Raw genomic sequence first — 19,679 nt, forward strand, 5'->3', positions numbered from 1 at the left:
GATATTTTAGATTGTAGCAGTGAGCACAGTGTCTCTGATGTCATGGACACTGGTCTCACTATTTGATGAATTGAACAATGTGGACCCTGTTGTAAACAAGTGTAATGCTTAATTGGGTCGTCCACTCACAGTTGACAGTCTTTGTATTGAGTTTGTGCTTAAAATGTACTGTAAATTCTACAAACTGTTAATAAATATTTCAATCAATCAATCAATCAATCAATCACTACCTTCCTGGACTACAATTCCCATAATTCTTTGGTGCTCTGCTCCTCCTTGTGGATAGGGGGAGAGCTGTCTTACTGAGACAACATGTAGTCCAGGAAGGAAGTGAGCTCAGTGTCCATGACATCAGAGACACCGGGCTCACTGTTACAATCTAACATATCTAAAACCACATATTACATACATAAAGACCCCCAGGATAGTGTTCTAAAGCTTCTAAACGTCATTAACATATATTGTTTTGCAAAAAGGGTGAAGTGTCCCTTTAAGTGGTTCTTGTCATTTTGTGGGGGGCACTGGGGCCACGCATTAAAAGTAAATTAATTCACAAAACTAGCCTCATTTGTATTGTTGACCTATTTCTATAGTGCAACCTTCGTTCATGAATACCTATGTCTACTAATTAATAGACTAATGTCATTTTGCTCGTGATTTTCCTCGTCTTGTTTGTTGTTACGTGTTCTAATTCTGAATACGTATTATTATTTTGTATCACACTGTATGTAGCTTTGGCAATATATGAATGCTTGTCATGCCAATAAAGCATATTAAAATTGAATTGAATTGAATTGAGAGAGAAAGAGAGAGAGAGACAGAGAGAGAGAGAGAGAGAGAGAGAGAGAGAGAGAGAGAGAGAGAGAGATACCTAGGTGCCCCCCTTTGCAGTGGGACCGTCCCTCATTTCCAAGATATTGTGACTGACAGGCATCAGTGTTCACATTGAGACCCTGTCTGTCCCACATTGTGACTGACAGGCATCAGTGTTCAAATTGAGACCCTGTCCCACATTGTGACTGACCAGAGTAGACCTCTCATTCTGTGGACCTTAATGACCAGAGCAGACCTCTCATTCTGTGGACCTCAATGACCAGAGCAGGTCTCTCATTCTGTGGACCTTAATGACCATTGCAGACCTCTCATTCTGTGGACCTTAATGACCAGAGCAGACCTCTCATTCTGTGGACCTTAATGACCAGAGCAGACCTCTCATTCTGTGGACCTTAATGACCAGAGCAGACCTCTCATTCTGTGGACCTTAATGACCAGAGCAGACCTCTCATTCTGTGGACCTTAATGACCAGAGCAGGAGAGAGAGAGAGACCAAATACAGACGCCGACAGCCGTCAGCGCACAGCAAAACACAAAACCATCAACAGCAGTTTAAACACTAGACCAGTGCATAACCGCAAAAAACAATACTAGCGAGATAGAAAGATCAAAAGACAGAGTTTAGATAGAACAAACACTCACTCCGTAACCTCAATTCGCACCACGCTCCCCACTCACACACATCCGCACGAGAGAGAGAGAGAGAGAGAGAGAGAGAGAGAGAGAGAGAGCGCTCCTACCTGCAGGCTCTGATGCGACTGCATATACCTAGACCAGTGAGTCTGGTAATCACAATGTACTTGAGTAAATAATTAATTGCATTTTATAGGTCTTTTGAAATTGCTCAAAGCGCTTTACAACGGTTCATTCATTCATACATTGGGAGGTGAAGCCAGCGTCCTCACTTCCCACATTCACCAACCACACACCGACGGTGGCGAGCTCACAGCCTCACACCGACGGTGGCGATGCTCACAGCCTCACACCGACGGTGGCGTGCTCACAGCCTCACACCGACGGTGGTGATGCTCACAGCCTCACACCGACGGTGGTGATGCTCACAGCCTCACACCGACGCTGGCAGGCTCACAGCCTCTGACACTTCCACATGTGGACAGGAGGAGGAGCCGGGACTCGAACCGCCGACCCAGGGATCAGTGGACGACCTGCTCTACCTCCTGAGACACAGACACCCAGAAATGGCATCAAAATATACTTTAAGTACTCATTATGCAGAATGTCCACATAAGTTGGCTAAGTAAAAGTACCTCAGAATTGTACTTACACGCTGTACTTAACCCATTCAGGGCGGGAACCCCTTTTGGTGTTTTAAACATTGTTATAATCTAGCTATTGAAAAATAGCAGATCTACAAGCTCACCGAGTGGCACGCTACGAGCTTGTAGGTCTGCTATTTTAGAAAAAATGTGAAAATGTGTTGCGAATCTTTGAATATATATTCTTTCAACGTTTTTAACTCAAATCTTTGCTTCTGGGGGGTCCCTGGAACAACATATTTTCAGATGGAGGTCGGTGGGCAATTGCATATGATTTTTGGGGTCCTTGAAATGAAATATTGAGCACCACTGAGTAAATGTAATACTTTCACCACTGAGTAAATGTAATACTTTCCACGTCTGGTAGAGAGCACCGCTTAGGTGGAGAGAGGAGAATCTCTCTTAAAATCTACATTTATATGTTATTCAATATATTACTTTAGCACAAAATATAGGCTTTTCTAAACCACGCCCTCGTTCAAAAGTTATATAAGTAAGTAAGTAAATGTTATTTATAAAGCACCTTTCGAAACAAAGTTTGAAGGTGCTGAACAATTTGCATAGTATAAACAATAGAAGCAAATTAAAAACAAGGAACATATCACAGTTGTGACAATATAGCAGAACAAAAACAAACAAGGCAGAACAGAAACATAGGGCTATAAAAAAATTAATGTAGGCTGTCTGTCATTGTATTTTCTGTGAATTAACTCACAATTTAATCCAGTGATCCTCAGCCATTTTAATTCCAAGGACCCCGAAATTAAATGTATATGAATTAGCCTAGGGTGACAGGGTCCTAGGCCATTTCATTATTACAACAGTAGCTACTTATATTTTGTTATTTAAAGCTGTGATTATTTATTTAAGAAGCACTGTTCTGAACCAATGTTCGCCTTGAAATAAATAAATAAAATAATCATCCTTAATATAATATAGCTAATAATGATGACCGGTGACTTAAAAGCATTGTTTTAATGTATGGCCAACATGCCCTGGCACTCAGCCTTGTGCCCTCAAAAGGTTGACCACTAAAGGCCAAGTGGCCTTGCCCCTAAAATGATGACATTCCAGGCCTGCTCACTGCACTGCATTATATGGTCAAGGAGACATTAAAACACACTCCCTGCTCACCGCACTGCATTATATGGTCAAGCAGACATTAAAACACACTCCCTGCTCAACGCACTGCATTATATGGTCAAGCAGACATTAAAACACACTCCCTGCTCACCGCACTGCATTATATGGTCAAGCAGACATTAAAACACACTCCCTGCACACCGCACTGCATTATATGGTCAACCAGACATTAAAACACACTCCCTGCACACTGCACTGCATTATATGGTCAAGCAGACATTAAAACCAAGTGCCAACTAACTGTACCTGAGCTCCACAGCAGGTAGACCAGAATCCATGTTGTATCCATATCTGTGTGTAGGACAGTATAGCTACAGGATAGCTGTTATCCAGACTGTACTATCTCTCTCAACTGAACAAGCATCTCCGTCTCACCGTCTCTTTATCGAGGACAGGATGTGTCACAACACGACTGTGTGGTTTCTCTGTTGTTTGGTACAGGCGGGGAGACGGCAGGTGTGAAACGAACCATGATGCACAGCGCTCTGAAGAGCTGACCACGAGACTGAGACGACAGGAAACACAGATGACATATCGTATAGAAACATGGGTTTTTCAGAAAACTGTTTTAGAAGCCCTTTTTCTTTTTTTTTTTTTTATCGTCCTCAGGTCTAAATGTTTCTCTGGACTCTGCATAACCCAACAGTTGTAAGTGAGATGTTACGCACGCACGCACACACGCACGCACGCAATATTAGTCTAAGGTGCTATTTACACGAGGATGGTGTTCATATAAAACGTCAAAATAAAGTATCGTTTGACCAGCCGATCTACAAGCTCACAACGCGACGTGTTGTGAGCGTTGTGAGCTAATAGCCGGGGAGCCACAGGCCCAAAAGCTCAACGGTTAAGGATTAAACTGTGATGTCATGACATACTTTTTATTTGTGTTTTCTCTATTCATTTGGTCATTAAGGTCCACAGAATGAGAGGTCTGGACATGTGATCCTGGGCTCTACACACCCTCCACCAACCTAGTCCCCATATATGGGGGACATGGGGAGAGCAACGGACTTGAACTCATGCTTCCTTCATGCCTGAGTGTCCAAGTTGCTCCTTTACACCTGACAGGGGGGGAGTTTCCCTGGTTGGACGTAGCGCGTGGAAGGAACACGTTATTCCAACCAGTTCCTTTCCCCTCCATCAGGCGCCCCGGCTGGCCAGGGGGAGGCAGTTTAGAGACCAGGATTACTGCATGTTTTTTGTGAGGGTATACCTACCCTAGGGGACATGGGGAGAACATGCAAACTCCACACAGAAAGGCCAGGTACATTTTTAAACTATTTTCAGCAACTGGATATAGAAAAATCACACCCGTGTGAAGTGATAGGGGCGCTCTTATCATCGTACATCATCAGACACATAAGACGTAAATTCTCTATCCATTGTCAATGGGAATGTAATGTTTGTGTAGGACGAAAATAGACGATTTGCTCGTCTACATATGACATAAATTCTCCATTCATTGTCAATGGGGAATGTAATGTTTAAGACGAAAAACTACACTAATATCTGAATATATACACTATGGTCCTAATTCATTAAAAATGAAATACGCCACCGTTACACTGTGGCGGAAACAGATATCGTATTTATCTGTCCGATCAAGCTGCGTTGAGATGACGTGTTATTCAGAGAGTAGTGTGTAACACAGGTGCACAGGCGTATCGCAGGTGTATGTCATACTGAAAGCAGCGGGTGCAAAGTGATCGGAAAAGCAACCGACAACCTCATCTGCATAGATCCACGCCCCATATCGACCATAAAAGGCTTCAAGCATGACTCAGCAGACAGCAGTTTGTCTGAGATCACAGCCGCGGTCACTGCTATATCCAAGCTTACAACGGTGCGTGCTCCGCTGAAGCAATATAATTATAATTTATTTAATTAAGTTCGGGACCAAGGCGGGTGCTCACTCACACCTTTGCAGAGGTAAAACATATCCGATATTTAAAATATCGGATATGTCAATGCAAAAGTCGTCTTTTCAGAGAGAGCGAGAGAGAGAGAGAGAGAGACGAGAGAGGGAGGGGGGCTGCATTGGCCCTCGACACTGTTGCGCGATAAAGAACAGTAGCCCATACATTCATAAGTAAATTATTATAGGCCTACCTCGTAGGCCTGGGATCCTCTTGTCTGAAGAAATTATAATCCAGTGAGTTTATCCAGTGAGTTAAACTATTCTGTGTGTGGCATCCATGTGATCAATATCAATATACATTATTATAAATTCTGTCTGTGTGTCCGTCATGTTCACGAGTGGAGGTGAGCTGGTTTAAAACTGATATGACTGGCCGACTTTCAAACACGCTGCATTCATTAGGCTAATATTGGTCTTCTATTTTTTATATAGGGCTAATTAGCCCTATTCATTTTCCAATGTGAATCGGATCGGCAGCACGCTGCTGTCTGCCCTCCGCCACACACACACACACACACACACACCCCACACACACACACACACACACACACACACACACACACACCGACAGTCAACTGACTCGAGGATCTCCGTAACAAAACAATTTCATTAGGCCTGCCGCCGCCTACTGCAGGCATTACTGTCTACACTAAACTATGTTGGATTCGTACAGTGCAGAATGCAGATAAGCCTATGTTCTTATTATAACTGTGAATTTGTTTTTTAACATGCAGCGCGAGTCCGCGAGTTCCGATCTACAAGCTCACAACCGTTGCACTTCGAGTAGAAGGCTGCCGAGTGAGCAGCCCCAATCGCGCATGATATAAATATCCTAATAAATAAATAAAAAGGTGTCGTGCTTGCGGGGCAGTTTCTGTATGGGACTATAGGCTAACTTGCCTAGAATGCATGCATTTAGGCATACAAGTGCACTCGGCTTTTATATATATATATATATATATATATCGGTTTTTTATGTGCTGATCGACCAATATGTTGGGGACACATGCCTACATATTTTATCTGAGATTTGGGAACAATTTATTGATTCAGCATGAAGACTAAAGCCTTCTGAATCAATCTATACGCAAGTGTATGCTTCCGCAAATTTCTCCGCCACCTAAAGAGGTCCCGTAGGATTTAGCGGAATTTCCGACCAACCAAAGTCAGCGTCAAGTTCACGGCCATTTTCATGAATTCCAAATTAATGTGGGAAATCCACGTAAATGCCTTTCCGCTAGCGTCACGTCAATATATAAGCGGAAGCGCGTTGAAGAATCAGGCCCTAAAACTTTATTTTTATGTTACGATCCTTTTAAATACCAGTCCCTGCACTCATAGCTTAAGCACCCTGAGCCATCCTAGACTATCCAAGTGTGTCAGAACTAGGTGGGTCATGGGCTTTAGGCCGAGTAGCAGCAGTAATAAATCGTATTGTATAGATCAAAAATAGTAGATAAATATAGAACATTGATATGATGTTTTGTTTTCTCGTTTTGTGTTTTGTTTTGTTGTTTTTGTTCTTTTTTGTCTTGTTCCTGTTAACTGTATTGTCCTGTCTGTCTTTGTTTTTGTTTTATGTTTGTTTGTTTGTTTTTGTTTTGTTTTCTTGTTTTTGTTTCCCTTCTGTTTGCTTTGTTGTATTATTTTACCTATGAAAGCCATTTATCTGTTAGAAGGGTATAGGCACTATAAGTTTATAGGCTTCAGCCTACACCTTTTTGGTCAATGTTTCTTTTGCAAAAAAAAAAGCAGGCACTGTATTGATTTGTTTTAATGACCAAAATAAATAAACTCTACTCTCTACTCTATCAGTTTGTTTGGAGACAGAGTGGGCGTGTGTCGCGGTGTGTGGGCGTGTGTCGCGGTGTGTGGGCGTGTGTCGCGGTGTGTGGGCGTGTGTCGCGGACGGTTTGTGCATGGCACCAGTACTGGGTTGTATAAGGGTTGTTCAGGCTGGTCATTCTGTGTGTGTGTGTGTGATCTTGTTACATAGAATTGAAGATTCTGACCTTCAAATCATTTTTGTTTTGATTGTATTGTTGTATTGTTCTTTCTGCTTTGGCAATGTAAACGTTTGTTTTCTCATGCCAATAAAGCCCTTTGAATTGAATCGTGTGTGTGTGTGTGTGTGTGTGTGTGTGTCTGCAAACACATCAGTATCGGCCGATTCTAGTTGCTTTTAGATTAATCGGCATCGGTTTGATTAATCAATCAGAGTGAGTAATCAATCAGAGCGATTAATCAATCAGACCAATTAATCAATCAGACCGATTAATCAATCAGAGCGATTAATCAATCAGAGCGATTAATCAATCAGACCGATTAATCAATCAGACCGATTAATCAATCAGAGCGATTAATCAATCAGACCGATTAATCAATCAGACCGATTAATCAATCAGAGCGATTAATCAATCGGTCCGATTAATCGGTCTGTCTTTACAGATAAACAAGCCCAAAGTGACAGCTTGAACAGATCTACTGCTCACTGTATTACATGTAAAGGCATTAAAGTTAAATCTGACTTGCGTAAGCCTGCATGCAGTGCAGATACACTGTTTATACATGGATTTTTCAGACAAAATTATTATGATTTTTCAATACAGAATGAGATCATATCGGTAATATTATCAGCCATAACAGCAATTAATTATATTGATATCGGCCAAAATGTCTCATCGGCAACATCCCTGGCCCGCTATCCATACTGTTATTTTGTATAAAATAAAATAAAACGTTAAGGTGTAGAATAGATCCGCATCAATCATAGCTTCAAATTGACATATTGGTTGTTCAGTTTGACCCACCAGTTTTGGAGATATGGCTTATAGAGTAATGTCTTGCAGAGAAACAGCGAGTTGAGAAAACAGGCTTGAAAGGTTCACTTCTGTGGTCTCTAACATTACACCTAGCTACATGTTTAAGCATATATTTCATATTTACATGTCTTCTGTGGTCTCTAACATTATACCTAGCTATATGTTTAATCGTTTATTTCATATTTACATGTCTTCTGTGGTCTCTAACATTACACCTAGCTACATGTTTAAGCATATATTTCATATTTACATGTCTTCTGTGGTCTCTAACATTACACCTAGCTATATGTTTAATCGTTTATTTCATATTTACATGTCTTCTGTGGTCTCTAACATTACACCTAGCTACATGTTTAAGCATTTATTTCATATTTACATGTCTTCTGTGGTCTCTAACATTACACCTAGCTACATGTTTAAGCATGTATTTCATATTTACATGTCTTCTGTGGTCTCTAACATTACACCTAGCTACATGTTTAAGCATTTATTTCATATTTACATGTATTCTGTGGACTCCAACATTACACATAGCTACATGTTTAATCATTTATTTACATGTCTTCTGTGGACTCCAACATTACACATAGCTACATGTTGAATCATTTATTTCATATTTACATGTCTTCTGTGGTCTCTAACATTACACCTAGCTACATGTTTAAGCATTTATTTCATATTTACATGTCTTCTGTGGTCTCTAACATTACACCTAGCTACATGTTTAAGCATTTATTTCATATTTACATGTCTTCTGTGGTCTCTAACATTACACCTAGCTACATGTTTAAGCATTTATTTCATATTTACATGTCTTCTGTGGTCTCTAACATTACACCTAGCTACATGTTTAAGCATTTATTTCATATTTACATGCCTTCTGTGGTCTCTAACATTACACCTATAGCTACATGTTTAAGCATTTATCTCATATTTACATGTCTTCTGTGGTCTCTAACATTACACCTATAGCTACATGTTTAAGCATTTATCTCACATTTACATGTCTTCTGTGGACTCTAACATTACACCTAGCTACATGTTTAAGCATTTATTTCATATTTACATGTCTTCTGTGGTCTCTAACATTACACGAAGCTACATGTTTAAGCCTTTATTTCACATTTACATGTCTTCTGTGGACTCTAACATTACACCTAGCTACATGTTTAAGCATTTATTACATATTTACATGTCTTCTGTGGTCTCTAACATTACACCTAGCTACATCTTTAAGCATTTATTTCATATTTACATGTCTTCTGTGGTCTCTAACATTACACCTAGCTACATGTTTAAGCATTTATTTCATATTTACATGCCTTCTGTGGTCTCTAACATTACACCTATAGCTACATGTTTAAGCATTTATCTCATATTTACATGTCTTCTGTGGTCTCTAACATTACACCTATAGCTACATGTTTAAGCATTTATCTCACATTTACATGTCTTCTGTGGACTCTACCATTACACCTAGCTACATGTTTAAGCATTTATTTCATATTTACATGTCTTCTGTGGTCTCTAACATTACACGAAGCTACATGCTTAAGCCTTTATTTCACATTTACATGTCTTCTGTGGACTCTAACATTACACCTAGCTACATGTTTAAGCATTTATTACATATTTACATGTCTTCTGTGGTCTCTAACATTACACCTAGATACATGTTTAAGCATTTATTTCATATTTACATGTCTTCTGTGGACTATAACATTACACCTAGCTACATGTTTAAGCATTTATTTCATATGTACATGTCTTCTGTGGACTCTAACATTACACCTAGCTACATGTTTAAGCATTTATTTCATATTTACATGTCTTCTGTGGTCTCTAACATTACACCTAGCTACATGTTTAAGCATTTATTTCATATTTACATGTCTTCTGTGGTCTCTAACATTACACCTAGCTACATGTTTAAGCATTTATTTCATATTTACATGTATTCTGTGGTCTCTAACATTACACCTAGCTACATGTTTAAGCATTTATTTCATATTTACATGTCTTCTGTGGTCTCTAACATTACACCTAGCTACATGTTTAAGCATTTATTTCATATTTACATGTGTTCTGTGGTCTCTAACATTACACCTAGCTACATGTTTAAGCATTTATTTCATATTTACATTTATTTCAGACATGCTCTAGTATGTGCAGAGTCTGCCTGTGCTATTAACTTATTTTCGATAAAATGTAAATACATTGAAAGCTGGAGGTTGCACGATGGCAGGCTCTCAGTCAAAGTTGGTCAGTGTTGTGAGCTTGTAGATCTTCATTATTTTTTGTGCCACTTTTGTAATTGTTGTAATAAATGCCATGTGTGTGAACTGTGTGTGGAGCAGTTCAGTGACCTACAGTACAACATGGAGGTGGTTGACCCTCTGCTCTCCACTGTAATGTAATGTCACACACATGAGGGTCAGCGTGTGCTATCCTTCTGACTATTCACACAAATAACATGTCCTAGAATGGGCCAATAGGGGAAGGCAGGCACGTGCAGAGACATAGATATTCAAAAAGAATAGATGCCTCATTGGCCGCTGCAGTTCATTGGAGCGACCTCATTGGCCGCTGCAGTTTGTTGGAGCGATGTGTGTCGAAGGAGGGGCGGAATAATTCACACTGGGAGAGGAAGTTTGGAAGGCTACGTTACGTATGGGCGGCTGTGGCAAAGGAGGTAGAGCAGGTCGTCCAATGATCCCTGGGTGGGTCGGCGGTTCGAATCCCGGCTCCTCCTCCTGTCCACATGTGGAAGTGTCCTTGGGCAAGACACTGAACCCTACATTGCCTCCAATGAGTTGGTCGGTGTGAGTTTTGCCCTCCCTTGAGCACATACGCTCCAGAGGCGGAAAGTGTGTCTACGTCTATATGTCTATGGTTAGAGAGGCAGGGGCTGACATCTCGTAAGAGGGCACTTTTGGACAAAAAATGCGAAAATAGCAGATCTACAAGCTTTCACTGTGTCTCGCTGCAACACGTTTGATCAGCTTGTATAGATATTCAGTGATGTAAATAGGGTTTCAATGTAATGAGTCATTACAGGGGACATTTTATGAGTCCCACTTCAACGATGTTAGGAGTCATATTTTGCCATTTCCCATTTCATTTTATATGGTTATAATGTGGTTATATTCATGTAGAAAACAGAAGAAGAAATTATTTCATAACTAAAGCTAGCAAAATAAACTAGAATAAAAAACAGTACAGTAGTACAGTATAGTGCATGCCGTGGATGCAGAGGTTGTTGTTTTATTGCGTAAGTATATAAACTGCGTTTTGAGATGCAAAATGCACCCTATTTTAATTTCACCGTTTTTTTTGACTATTGTATTTCCTTGTTATTGTTTTACGACCGGGCCGAGAGGTCACCAGGTGACCCCCCCCTTCCCAGTGCCCAAACAAACACAGCCAGTTTCACACAGCACGGGTCAGGAGGTCAGGAGGTCATCGACTGGCCCGACGCCGTTTACTGTACTGTACGGTTCCATACTGTACATACTGTACAGCAGGGGTCAGGAGGACATCGACTGGCCCGGCGCCGTTTACTGTACTGTACGGTTCCATAATCTAGACTCTACTAGTCAACGTATTCTAGCTTTTCTGGGTCAGGATGAGTTCAAACAAACCAAACCAGCCAGTTCAAACACTCTTCTACAGTGAAGCTATATAGGTTTACCTATGATCCTAGACTACTGAGGCGCTGCCTTTACTAGAGGCAGCAGTGGCCGAACGGTTTGCGGAGCGGTCTTGATATCGGAAGGTCGCTAGTTCGTATCCCCGGACCGGCAAGTTGACATTACCACCACTGAAGTGCCCTTGAGCAAGGCATTACCATGAAATGTTCTATGAGCAGGGCCTGGCTGTAAACAAGTTCTTGAGCTTAGTCCAGTTACCCTGGGTAAACATAGTACCTTTCCTTTCCTTTTTGCAGGCTACATTGTCAAGCTGAGCTTGTAGATCTGCTATATTTTCAGCATGCAAGCAAGTGTAAAATCAGCCAGCCAAGGCCCGCCAAAATATTTTTGTCAACAATTGATCTATGTAGATTTAGAATAGATGGCTAAAATCTTACAATATTTATTCGACTAAAACTAGACTATAACACTAAAACGTTTCAGGTGACTCCAATATGACTGAAACTAAATTAAATTTGACTCAAAACACCATGACCGAAAGTAAATCAAAATGTGCTTGTCAGAATCAACACTATATAGAGCAAACGACACACAAACAGGTCACCAGCAGTGCATGTGTAAGGCAGAATACAGTAGATATACAGTAGAGATATACAGGTATATTTTCTGTCCCCAAACCACTGACATAAGATGTAACAATATAAACATCTTTAACTCATTCAGGACAGGAACCCCGTTTGGTGTTTTCTAAAAATATATTTTTTATCCCACGATTTTGTAACCCATTTTTCACCCCTGTGTCAATCATCTAATGTGATCCTGGACTCTACACACCCTCCACCAACCTAGTCCCCATATATGGGGGACAAAGGGAGAGCAACGGACGTGAACTCATGCTTCCTTCATGCCTGACTTGTGTCCAAGTTGCTCCTTTACGCCTGACAGGGGGGAGTTTCCCTGGTTGGACGTAGCGCGTGGAAGGAACACGTTATTCCAACCAGTTCCTTTCCCCTCCATCAGGCACCACGGCTGGCCAGGGGGAGGCAGTTTAGAGACCAGGATTACTGAATGTTTTTTTGTGAGGGTACCTACCCTAGGGGACATGGGGAGAACATGCAAACTCCACACAGAAATGCCCTTTCGCCAACCCCGCCGTCGTGGTATGGGCACTGATGACGCAGAGGAGGAAACACGCCGCCAGCACCCACAGTGTCCCGAGCGGGAATCGAACCCAGGACCTTCTAGCTATGAGGCGACAGCACTACCAACTGTGCCACCATGCCCCCTCCCGTTTGGTGTTTTAAGCATTATGTTATACTTTAGCTATTGAAAAATAGCATATCTACAAGTGAGCTTGTAGATCAGCAATTTTTTGAAAAATCGTTAAGGTCTAAATGTGTGAACTGGTGCCAGCAGGGGAAGCATGGCGAGTCGGACACTCACTGCCCGCTGATGGTGAAGATCCTGGACGCGGTGAAGGGAACGCCGGCGGGCTCCGTGGCTCTCATGGTGTTTCGGCGAGGAGCCAACGGAGAATGGACTCCGGTGGTCACTGGGTACGTACACTGTACGTCTGAGAACCTCCCGGTCACTGTAACTGGTTATTATTGGTGTTGCTGTCGGGCAGAAACTCCATCAGGAATAGACATTATAATTTTATATGGCTGGAATACACATGGACCTATAGCTGCAATTTGCAACTCTAGATTTCTTTTTATAATGGGATGAATCTAGAGTTGCAATACTCTCCATTGACTCCCCAGTCCCCACTTATCCAATAAATATCGTTTTGCTATAAGTTATTCATGCATCCCTCTTTTATCCATCCGGCGAGACGGGTCGCCGCATTTTAGGAGCACCAAGTAACTCCTCCAGATGCTCCTCTGAGTACTAGACCAAATAAGTTGTGTGCAGCCCTGATTATAAATGGCCTGGTGGCCCGGAAGTACTATTTAGACCCTATTTAGACCCGCCAGCAGAATGCACCTTCCACTTGCCCACTAGGGCCAGTAAAATGAATGTCCTTTGGGTCATGGGCCCTAGACCGAGGAGTAGTCGAATTAGTTTGTTTTCGGGGTTTGTAGCTTATGATGTTTGAGAACCAAGAGGTGCAAGCATAGTAGGGCTGAATTTGGGCTCCAGCTAGAGTCTTGAGAGCACTTTTGTTGACAAACGAGGACATTCTGCCCAGAAATCTTGTTAATTTGGTTTACTTTTTTGATTACCATTGTTGCCAAGCTTTCACCTGTCAGTTTGTTGTCAAGAATACAGCCAAGATTATTTGCCGGAGATTACTACAGTATGTCGTCAACTCTGACCTTGAAATCATTTACATTTACTTTACTGAGAGCATGTTTTCTCCCAAAAAGAATGGATTCTGTTTCTCGGAGATGTAGAGAGAGTTTGTTATTGGTAAGCCGTACAGTAGCTGTAGCAGTGTTCTGCAACCTTTTTTAAATGAAGTGCCATGTTTTGTACTCTCTAGTGAGTGTGCCATGTCAACATAACATTTTAATGACACAAAATAAAACATTCCGGGAGGCATACTATGATCCGACGGACCATTACTCCGAAGGAGCATTGGTCCGAGGTGCGCTGGGGGTCGGGAGAGGGTTGGGGTTAGGTTTAGGTGCCTGCCCCGGGGGAGGTAAGGGTTAGGGAGAGGGTTGAGGTTAGGTTTAGGTGTGCTGCCCCGGGGGAGGTTAGGGTTAGGGAGAGGGTTGGGGTTAGGTTTAGGTGTCTGCCCCGGGGGAGGTTAGGGTTAGGGTGAGGGTTTGAGGTAGGTTGTCGATCGGACCAAACACATGCACTAAAAAATTCCAACATATTTTGATTGTCCACAAATTCCCTTCTTGTTTTAAATTACGTTCTTAGACTCAGGGAAATAATCCACCTATCTCCCAGACTCCCTTCAACAGTCAGACTTTTAATGAATGTAGAATTAGGTGCAGGATGTAATTTACATAATACAAATGTGAGGGACTTCATTTAGTTGGACTAAACCTTTTTGAATTAGTTTGTTTTAACACTTTACAATAACGACCTGTTATAAAGCATTTATAAACATTTATAATTGTTTGTAGATGAGTAATAGTCATGAACAATCATTGTTGACATCCGTAAATGTTTACCTAAACATGTATAACTATGTTTAAACATCATTTATATGTTATTAGTAAGGTATTAGTAAGTAGTAAACTATTCACATAGTTATAAATGTTTAGGTAAACATTTACGGATGTCAACAAACAGTCTGTTCATGATTATTACTCATCTACAAACTGCTTATAAATGTTTATAAATGCTTTATAACAGGTCGTTATTGTAAAGTGTTACCCAAACGTCCTCTCTCTCACTTATGCCAGTGTGTGCCAGCGACCCCCCTCCTTTGGGCCGACGGTGGCGCCGTAGAACCGGTGCCAAAGGTTCCCTATACAGTCCAAGGACTGTCTAAAGAGGACCGGACGCGAAGAACGTACGGGCGACGCCATGTTGTCTTCGCGTCTCGTCCTTTTTAGACAGTCCTTGATACAGTCTAGGCCAGTTTGTTGTTGTTTTTGGCATTCAGGAAATTTTGATTTTAGTTTTAGTCATAGTCTCTTGAATAGTTTCCATTTAGTCTTTCACATTTTAGTCACCTGGAATGTTTTAGTGTTTTAGTTTCAGTCAATTAAATATCATAATATTTTAGTCGACTAAATCTACAGTTGATTTAGTTGACTAAAATGCATTTTGGCGGGCCTTGATGCCGTCGTAATGACTGATTTTTACACTGCTTGTTACACTTGCAGATCGGCTATTTTCAGCATGAAACCAAGTGTAAAATGACTTGTTTTATTTATACTGGATCTCTTGTCCGCTAGTCCCTTCCTAACATTTTAGTTTGGTTTTTATTTGTTGACGAAATTGTCAATATATTTAGTCTTAGTTTCAGTCGTTATAGCTTAGCTTTCATTTAGTTTCCATGTAGTTTTCGCCAGTGAAAACGTATTCTGCGGACTAACTACATGTGGCTCTTGGGCTGTGCTTGGCATGTCTCCAAAGTAACACAAAATAACATTAATGCTAAAGTAGAATCCATAGCAAAGTAATCAAACACGACACTGGAGCACAGAACTGACTGACACAGTGAATAGCACGCAGGCTGCAGGAGCCAAAACTGACCTAAAGCACATTTTGAGTGATTTACAATATTATTGCATTTTTGTTTATTGTTATTGTGTTTTAACAAGGTGATATAGTATCATTATTATTAGTATCAGTATTTGCATATTGTTGTTGGTTTGTTTACTAATAGTAGGTGTTGTTTGTTGCAATATTTTATGATACATTTCTAAATATACTGTGTTATTTTGAGCGATATAACAGCTACTGTGCATGTGAAATTGGCCAGTGACGCCAGATAAAAAGCATAAGTGAGTTGATCTGATGCAACAGTGGAACGACACACGTTTTTGACCGTAAGCTGTAGTAAACTGTAAACTAAAGGAATCGTGTTTTTATTATTTTTCTTTGATGTTGTTAAGCCAGTTAATTACAGTGAATAGCAGGCAGGCTGACAGTGAAGTAGTATATAACGGCAAAGAGCCAAAGAGGCAGTGGGAGAGGCTGGACAGCAGGCCTGCCTTAGTCAATAGCCTGCCTCGGCCACTGGCCTGCCTCGGCCCCTGGCGTGCCTCGGCCCCTGGCCTCTAGCCTGCCTCGGCCCCTGGCCTCTAGCCTGCCTCGGCCCCTGGCCTGCCTCGGCCCCTGGCCTGCCTCGTCCCCTAGCCTGCCTCGTCCCCTAGCCTGCCTCGGCCCCTGGCCTGCCTCGGCCCCCGGCCTGCCTCGGCCCCCGGCCTGCCTCGGCAGAGGCAGGCCAGATCTACAAGCTCATAGCGCGCCACCGAGTGGCGCGCTACGACCTTGTAGATCTGCTATTTTTGAAAAAAATCGAAGAACCACTGACATAGAAACATAGCTTTTTCAGAAAACTGTCAGGATGCGGAAGACATTTTTAGAATCTGATCTCAGGTCAGAATGGGTTAAAGTTCCTTTAGTTACTAGTTAATTAATTTGTATATTTTGATTACAAAACATACATCAACCACTTCAGCCCTGTGTACTGTACATTTCAGCCCTTTGAATATAGCAAATCTACAAGCTCACAATGCGTTGCGAATTAACTTGCGATGCAACACATTGTGAGCTTGTAGATCTGACTTTCTTTCTTTCAACTTGTTAAATGGGACATTCTGCATAATTTCTACTTTGGTACCAAAACTTTTGATACCATTTCCGGACTTTTAGACTTGTAACATTCGTATTTCTTTTTTCTAAATATATATTTTTTATCCCACGATTTTGTAACCCATTTTTCACCCCCTGTGTCAATCATCTAATGTGATCCTATGGGCTCTACACACCCTCCACCAACCTAGTCCCCATATATGGGGGACAAGGGGAGAGCAACGGACTTGAACTCATGCTTCCTTCATGACTGAGTGTCCAAGTTGCTCCTTTACACCTGACAGGGGGGGAGTTTCCCTGGTTGGACGTAGCGTGTGGAAGGAACACGTTATTCCAACCAGTTCCTTTTCCCTCCATCAGGCGCCCCGGCTGGCCAGGGGGAGGCAGTTTAGCATTTACATTCGTATTTCTACATTGCATAAGTATAAAGTATAAAGTATAAGTATAAAACAAGCGAGTACTTTTTTTTCTCTCCCACCACCGGCAGAGCGACGGATGTGATCGGAGAGGTTCACAGTCTGATCACAGAGGAGCAGTTCCCCCCTGCCGTCTACCGCGTGGAGTTTGATACCAAGACCTACTGGAAGACCCAGGGCTACGTCCCATTCCACGAGCTAGCAGAGGTGAGTCGGTCACTAGACCCAGGGCTACGCTCCATTCCACGAGCTAGCAGAGGTGAGTCGGTCACTAGACCCAGGGCTACGTCCCATTCCACAAGCTAGCAGAGTCACCTCTGAGTTAGTCACTAGATAGCCTGAGCTAACGTGTTAGGTTTCTGGTCTAGAGGGGCGGGTCGCGGCTGAGATTTGCGCACGCCCTGATTGGATCTCATCGATCTGTCCGTCACCCCCGGCCCCTCCTCTCCCCCCTAGTGCAGCGCTACGTCACATCATTTGGAGCGACGCCCACCCGGAAGGGTTGACTCCCACTTTTAGACCAGAGCGGCCAATGCGTTCCTCCAGGCTTTCAATTTTTGCACCAACAAAAATGAAAGCCTGGTACCGAGGCTAGTCACTAGACCCAGGGCTACGCTCCATTCCACGAGCTAGCAGAGGTGAGTTAGGTCACTAGACCCAGGGCTACGCTCCATTCCATGAGCTAGCAGAGGTGAGTTAGTCAATAGACCCAGGGCTATGCTCCATTATGAACTATAGCAGAGGTGAGTTAGTCAATAGACCCAGGGATACGTTCCATTATGAACTATAGCAGAGGTGAGTTAGTCACTAGACCCAGGGATACGTTCCATTATGAACTATAGCAGAGGTGAGTTAGTCACTAGACCCAGGGATACGTTCCATTATGAACTATAGCAGAGGTGAGTTAGTCACTAGACCCAGGGATACGTTCCATTATGAACTATAGCAGAGGTGAGTTGGTCACTAGACCCAGGGCTACGCTCCATTCCACGAGCTAGCAGAGGTGAGTTGGTCACTAGACCCAGGGATACTTTCCATTATGAACTAGCAGAGGTGAGTTGATACCTTAACCTACTAGTATATAAGTATAACTATAGTACAGGTACATGTACAGTGGACGGAGGAGACCATCACCTACTGTACTCTTCCATTGAGACAGATTAGACCTTGTGTGGTTGGGTAGGAAGGACACCTTGTGGTTGACAAGAGGTATCGCACAAAATTCAAAAGGGAAATATATTAGCACATTTCAAAGACTTTAAAGTTGCCCGTTGCAAGTGCCGAAATGTCTGCTGCTGAGGTACAGTATGAGCACCCTGGTGCCCGTCTTGGCCATCATGTCCTAGGGCAACACCTGAGGTATAAGCACCCTGGTGCCCGTCTTGGCCATCATGTCCTAGGGCAACACCTGAGGTATAAGCACCCTGGTGCCCGTCTTGGCCATAGGGCGACATCTGAGGTATGTGTGCACTGTGCACCCATGGGCGGATATGTTGATCTGACCCCCCATTCCAAAGCGCCAGCACTCACCCAGCAGTCTGCTGTCACCCAGGCGGATGTGTTGATCTGACCCCCCCATTCCAAAGAGCCAGCGCTCTGCTGTTACCCAGGCGGGCGACGCTTCTCGCCCTCAGGCTTCTTACTGGTATATTTGTACGTATATAATTTATATACATGTTTCCAGGTGGTGTTCGAGGCCCACGCAGACGGACATCGTCACTACACCTTGGCTCTGTTGCTCAGTCCGTACTCCTATACCACCACGGCCGTGGTGGTCAACGCACATCCATAACATTTACCTATTATATAAATATATACTGTATTATATTATGTGTGCATGTCTGCACAAAATACACTAACACTACACACCTCACCTATATAGCTTATATTGCAATAAAGCAGCTGCTGTAGCACCACTGTGGATTTTCCCTGTTCTGCTTTTTTCACATTACGTACAGGTTTTTCGGACTAGAAGGCTTTCTTACTTTTATTTGTAGTTGTTACGTCCCCACCAAAGAGGTCCAGGTGTTATTTGTAGTTGTTACGTCCCCACCAAAGAGGTCCAGGTGTTATTTGTAGTTGTTATGTCGCCACCAAAGAGGTCCAGGTGTTATTTGTAGTTGTTACGTCCCCACCAAAGAGGTCCAGGTGTTATTTGTAGTTGTTACGTCGCCACCAAAGAGGTCCAGGTGTTATTTGTAGTTGTTACGTCGCCACCAAAGAGGTCCAGGTGTTATTTGTTATTGTTACGTCGCCACCAAAGAGGTCCAGGTGTTATTTGTAGTCGTTACGTCCCCACCAAAGAGGTCCAGGTGTTATTTTGTGCAAAAGCGCATGGTGACGCACAGAGGACTAGACCGTAATTCCCACATTACCGGAAGAAGTGT

General features: G+C 42.5%; 1 protein-coding gene across 1 annotated transcript; it reads left to right on the forward strand.

The window, feature by feature from the left end:
* Positions 1-10,375: 10,375 nt before the first annotated feature.
* Positions 10,376-19,084, forward strand: LOC310877810 (transthyretin-like; the record flags this gene model as incomplete). The annotated part of the gene is made up of 4 exons (XM_083791760.1): positions 10,376-10,405; positions 13,064-13,203; positions 17,364-17,499; positions 18,977-19,084. 4 exons carry the CDS (start codon positions 10,376-10,378, stop codon positions 19,082-19,084), a joined length of 414 nt encoding a protein of 137 aa, XP_083647886.1.
* Between the last annotated feature and the right edge of the window lie 595 nt (positions 19,085-19,679).

The sequence above is a fragment of the Protomyctophum parallelum genome, assembly GCF_964188405.1.
Source record: "Protomyctophum parallelum genome assembly, chromosome: 20".
In the NCBI taxonomy this organism is placed as follows: domain Eukaryota; kingdom Metazoa; phylum Chordata; class Actinopteri; order Myctophiformes; family Myctophidae; genus Protomyctophum; species Protomyctophum parallelum.